This window comes from Thermobia domestica, chromosome 10, assembly GCF_964235325.1.
Source record: "Thermobia domestica chromosome 10, izTheDome1.hap1.1, whole genome shotgun sequence".
In the NCBI taxonomy this organism is placed as follows: Eukaryota; Metazoa; Arthropoda; class Insecta; order Zygentoma; family Lepismatidae; genus Thermobia; species Thermobia domestica.
This window is the reverse complement of record NC_137463.1, coordinates 91,318,395-91,324,394: the sequence shown is the minus strand read 5'-3', so window position 1 is coordinate 91,324,394 and position 6,000 is coordinate 91,318,395. Positions and strand designations below refer to the sequence as shown.

The window sequence follows — 6,000 nt, the reverse complement described above, 5'->3', positions numbered from 1 at the left end:
TGGCTGAATTCCATAACGATTTAAGTAATATTTTGATCAGAATTGATACGTGCGAAAGTACCACACATGTTTTGTGTGCGTATGGAAGTGCAAAGAACATAAAAATGTAACTGACCTAGGACTGTGTATAATTACCATCATGGTCATGCCGTCTTTCAGGTAGAAGATTCCATGCTGATAAAACTCCGTACGTTTGGAGTTGAAGAAATCACGTAATCCAATTTTCACAACCTGCACATCAGCAAAGGTTTACCCAAGGAAGTAGGTTCGCAAAACGAGAAAAAGGTGGAAGTCTGTAAGGGATAAGTCAGAGAAATAAGGCGGGTGAAGTAAAACCTCTGAACCAAATTTCTTTAACTTCCGACGTGTCATCGCAGCAATATATGGCTTAGCGTAATTATGTTCGAGGATAACACTTTGGCAATTGACAAAACGTGGCCGCTCCGACTACGGTGATTTCTGCAGTCTGACTAGCTGTTGACAGAAGAAGATTACATGAATAGTTTGACTGGTTCCAAGACTTCTCAATGAATTATATTTTGAACATCCCACCACACACTCAACAACTTCTTCTTGGGATGAAGGTCTCGTTTGGACGTCGAAGAGGAAGTTCAGAAACGCGACCCACAGTCCTGCGACTCTTCACGTGCTGGTGCATAAATCACTTGTTATCTTCTGTGACAATTCATGTCATTTCTGTGCAACGAAACACATATCGAGACTCACTCCTCTCGTGGAATTGCATTCAGCTGATGTTGAACCCAACGATCGAACTTTGTGATGAAACCCAGCGAAACAATCCTTCTTTTTACTGTTTCCCTATGTACCTGGAAGGTTTGTACTAATTTCTCTACAGTCCGATTCGAACTGACTGCACCCTCGCCATCCAGTTGCCTAATGTCGCGGCAAGACAAGGCCGCGCTACTGCCTTTATCGAACTCAGTAAATAGTATTCGATGTATTCCTTATCGATCCCCATTTGATCAACACAACAGTCTCTCCAGTTACGAGCCGGTAGTATGCACTCATTGCCTGTGCAGACCTGTCCTCCCGATAACATGATCACCGATCCCTGCTCTTGGAGCGCCATCTATTAGGTTACAACGCCTTTCACGGTCGACCTATCACAAACGGGTAGAACTTTTGCACTTACTCAATACGCTCAAGAAAATACATGTGGCAATGAGATTTAAGGTAAATAAAATTACTTCCCACAGATATAATTCTTCTTGGAAACAAGATTTATGGATTTATTAGCTCCCGCCAGCTTATAATTTTATTCCAGGTGAACATATATGTTTGTTTATGGTACTTCATTTCTTTGTAACTGCTGGTCGGATCTAAACCAAATTCGGAGGGTAAGTAGCCCATGATCTAGGAAATAAAGACTACTATACTTAGTAGCTGAGCTTGGTCAGGGACAGAGTCAACTCGTTTTGGATGAGGTACTTTATTTCTCAGTTACTAATGGTCCTATCTAATCCAAATTTGCTGGGAAAGTAGTTCATCGTCTAAGGAATAAAGATCGATACATTTGGTAGCTGAGCTAGATCAGGGACAAGTTCGGCTTGCTTTCCATGGTACTTTATTTCTCAGAAGTATGGCCAATCTGAACCAAATTTGATAGGCGAGTATCCCATTGTCTAAGTAATAAAGATTGCTATATTTGGTCATCGAACTCGGGCAGGAACAGGCTCGGCTCGCCTTGTATGTGGTACTTTATTCTTCGGTAACCACTCGCTGGATCTGAACGAAATTTGGTGGACAACTAGTCCATTGTCTAAAGAATAGGATGGTTTTACTTGGTAGTCGAGCTATGTCTGGTATCTAATTTGCATGCCTGGAGATCTTGAATTTGGCTCGCTGGTCAACTCCTTTGTACCGTTATAGTTTTCACCCATTCATCTGTACTACAATTGTTGCATTTTGTAGTCTATTGACATAACTTTGAATATTGGTATTATAGTGGACTTTTACCACTGTTAAAGAAAATGCCTGGTTCGAAAGAAATATTACATATGTCTGCAAGAATTGGTACAACACTGTTGGCACATGCTTTGATTACATAATTTGGTATGATACTGAGCAATTGATGTGCATGGTTTTAGTCGTTTAATTACTTTAAGAATATCAAATGTGGATATTTAAGTCATACGAAGAATACCATTATTAGTACTTTCTTGTACATTGTCAATAGTAATACTTGTGAGTTTGCAAATGTTGTTTCACAATAACGTAGAAATACATTTGACATATCGTATATGTCTTGATATGTTTTTCTTTCATAATCCATTACTTGCTACGTAGTCATGTTTCTCTTGTTGATTTTTTTCCGAAACATTTGTTGTTTCGTGAACAAACTTACTTCAAATTGTAAAAATATTTACGACTAAATTGTAAAAATTTTCCTATTTTTTAATTACCATTCATTATCGTTTTTCTACATTCTGAATTTTTAATACTATTTTAGCATTTTCGTTCTCCAGTACATTCTATTCTATTTGCTATCTCTTAAATTTTATAGCTTTCTATTTACCTAGAGGCTTGTGTTGAAGCTTTATTTGTATTTTTCTTTTGAATATTTTTGTTAAAACTATTATTAATATTTGGGTATACTTGACTAACTAGACTATTAACATCATTTGCTGAACTTTTAATTGTAAGGTTATTCAGATCATGGTAAACTGCTATAAGATCTGCTTTTTGTAGTCATAAAATATTGTCCCTCGTTATATTATAAGTCGTTATACTAATAGGTATTTCAACAATAAATGGTGGATGGTATTTATCTACCTTTACCAAATCTAAACATTTGTTAAATACTACTACTTCTTCTAGATTTGTTAGGAATAGATCCAAAATCCTGGTATTATCATTAGCGTCATATGTACAATTTTACTGTTTACATTCTAGTATAAATCAAAGACCAATTAAGTTTTCATCCTTTGCAATGTACATTTCGTTCGAACTCCAGTTTCTACCTGGAACATTAAAATAGTCTAACATAACTGTTTTATTATTAAACACATGAATGTTCATTATAAGAGTATTTATATATTCCGTAAAATCATCAACACTAGTGCTTGGTGGGATACACTGGAGATCTATTGTTAGACCTATTATATTTAAAACTAATAACATAAATACAAATATTTCCGGAATACCGATCCAAGCAAGTGTTGAACTGATGAAACATTTGAAGTAAAATACAATTACTGAAAATAAACTTTGTTATATTCGCGAGTGCAGTTCTAAATGCTTGTATGTTAAGCTATAACAAAGAATGTACCGGTACTACTTTACTTTGAACTTGATATTACGTTGAACTTGATACATTACTGCATATCACGTACTCAAAATGATAATAATATAGCAAGAGTATGGTGTACTGTAGTTTGCACGTAAACAAAAGTAATTCTCTTCCTCGAAAATCAAGAGAACAAGAAACTAGTGTTCCTGATGTCTTCTGGAATCAAATGTAAATCACTAATCCTTTGTAACACTGGCAGTTACCGAACTCATTGACAGTCAGCAGATGACCGCTAATGTTCTCTTAAAAGTTTTACTGCTAATAAGGAGAGTTGGTCTCGTTTGTAATCCACTAGCAGAAACATTTGTTCAGTCAGTGGATAATGCAGTGCACTTTCATCTAGGATAAATATGAATTCTTCGGGAAGGGGGGGGAGAAGGAAAGAAGAAATTAATTTCTTGGTTTTTGAATTGAAATGTTCAAAATTAATCTAGCGGAAACTCACGAGGCTATTTCCTAAATTAAACATTTTTTTAGGAGTAAACTACACATGACGAGGTTTGCAGAAATTACATGCTTTGAAGCAATTAAATAGTTTCATAACTAAGCATGAAGTATAGTAGATGTAATTTAACAGGCCCAGTAATGCTAGTTTCCATTTACTACAAATATTACTATTTTCTTCTTATGCTGTATTAGAACAGCATTTCTTGTCAGACATTAATTTAGATACGTAGTCATTATTGTTTATTCTGTAGTATAGTGTTTAGAAAATATGAAACAATAACCTCATTGCATTAAAACTATTTATTCGTACACTGGGAAAGCATCTTTAATTACTTGCATATTGAAATTTCAAAGTAAACTTTGCTCAATTAGTAGAGAATCCAAACTATATGTACGTTTCTCGGTTTATCTGTCTCTTGCAAACACTATGTGCGTGGGTTTTCTCGGGGTTCTTCCGTTTCCTTCCACCTTCTTCATTCCACTATTTCATCCCATCATCACTGTCTCCTTTAGTCTAACTGGCATAACCGTGGGACGTAAAACTTAAAGATTTCATTTAATTTTTATCTGTCTCTTAAAGTTTCAACTTATAACATGCCCGAAGAACTATGTTCTGTGGGAAATGTACATCATATGGAGAAAGTAAATAAATTACCATGAGATACTACGCTTCTTTCGCGAATTCTCATTTAACGTTCCATATTGATAATTGCCTGAATTTATAGTGAAATAGTTCATTTTTCTTTCTCGTCTTGAGTTCGATTCTTGCTCAAGTGCATGTGATTGTGATCCCACGTTACTATGTGGATCAATGGCTTATATAGTGTCGTTACGTTAACTAAAAAGAAGTTCTAACTGTATAGGTATCTGACAAACAGAACTCTGATTATTATACTCAGTCAAGATTGCTGTTGGGAGTTAGAATGTGACATCTAGGAGCTTAGATTAAGCAGAAAGTATTGAACAAATCGGAAGTAATTTTCAATTATCACAAATGGGCGATAATTGACATTATTTTCATTCTTATAATCGCTTCTCAGTAGCAAAACTGCACAGTACAAGCAAGTGTACGCAAAGTAATATGAACAAAAGAATTTGTAACATTTCTTTTTGTATGCTGGATATAATTCCGGTTTGTAATGTAATGACCTGAGAGAACCTCTGCACTTCTTCCAGTATCAGCTCCTAATATGAAATCCTTGTTTCCTTCTTACCGTGCTAACAAAATACTCTGATGTGGTTCCACCAGAAAATGCAAAATGCGGTCTTAATTCTCAACAATAACAATCTGCACAAAATTGGAACCTTGAATTTGGTCCGTACTTTATATGCGATAAGTTTCGCCTTTATATAACTTAGTTCAAAAAGGTATCGTTACTATTCCAATGAAATGTGAATTATTAATAATTGTTAGTTATACCAACGCCAAAGATATTTCTTCCATCTTTTAGATATGAGATATTTCTAAAATGGACTTCCTCTATTTTTTTTTTTATTTTTTGCTATAAGATAAAATATTTTAATTGCTAATTTCAGCCCTTTTCCAGAAAAAAATCCGTTATAAATTCTTTAGAAGACGAAATGCTATCTTAAACTAATTATGTCATGTTACAATCTATCAAATTTCTGTCGTATAACTTTTATTTTGTTTTAATTATTGATGTTCTAGAAATAATCATTGGAATATGTCTAATACAAGCTTTTATTTGGATTCTTTGGAATAGACCAGAGGCTCACAAGCCGATACAATTTGAGTTGTGGTTGTATGGAACGCGTTTCAGAGATCCGGAGGCTATTAAACCTCGCCCACAAGTACGACATCCACCAATGACAAAAGTGACAGCAAGAACTCGGAAAAGACTTTGCAGAGGTAAGTACATGTTGTTATTCGTTACAATTTGTATTGTAACGTGGAAGGTTGGGTTTCACGTTACTTCCTAGGTTCTGTCTCATGCTAAGGGGATATTTTTGTAATAATAATCGGTATTTTAATTTTACATATGGATCTGTTGGTTTGGAATCGGTAATCAGGTTTCAATTCCTAGTGATGAGAAATCATATTACCCGCGTTCGATTCCAGATTACTTCTCATGAAATGTCCGAAACTTTATTTGATATTACCGTATTGGGATTCGAACCGAGGACCACAAATCATTTCGTGACCAGCTTCCTCAATAGAGCGAACATACAATGAATTATCATGGGAGTAAATATACGGAATACTCGTTTGATTTTTCGTTCAG

The 6,000-nt window shown here is 35.1% G+C and overlaps 1 protein-coding gene across 2 annotated transcripts in view; it reads left to right on the top strand.

Moving 5' to 3' along the window:
- Positions 1-6,000, top strand: part of LOC145662561 (heme-binding protein 1-like) — a 113,915-nt gene that overhangs the window by 79,977 nt on the left and 27,938 nt on the right. For both annotated transcript variants that reach the window (XM_081728243.1, XM_081728244.1), the window contains one exon: positions 5,482-5,627. In XM_081728243.1, coding sequence (XP_081584369.1) covers positions 5,482-5,627 — 146 coding nt within the window. The remainder of the gene's footprint in view (positions 1-5,481; positions 5,628-6,000) is intronic.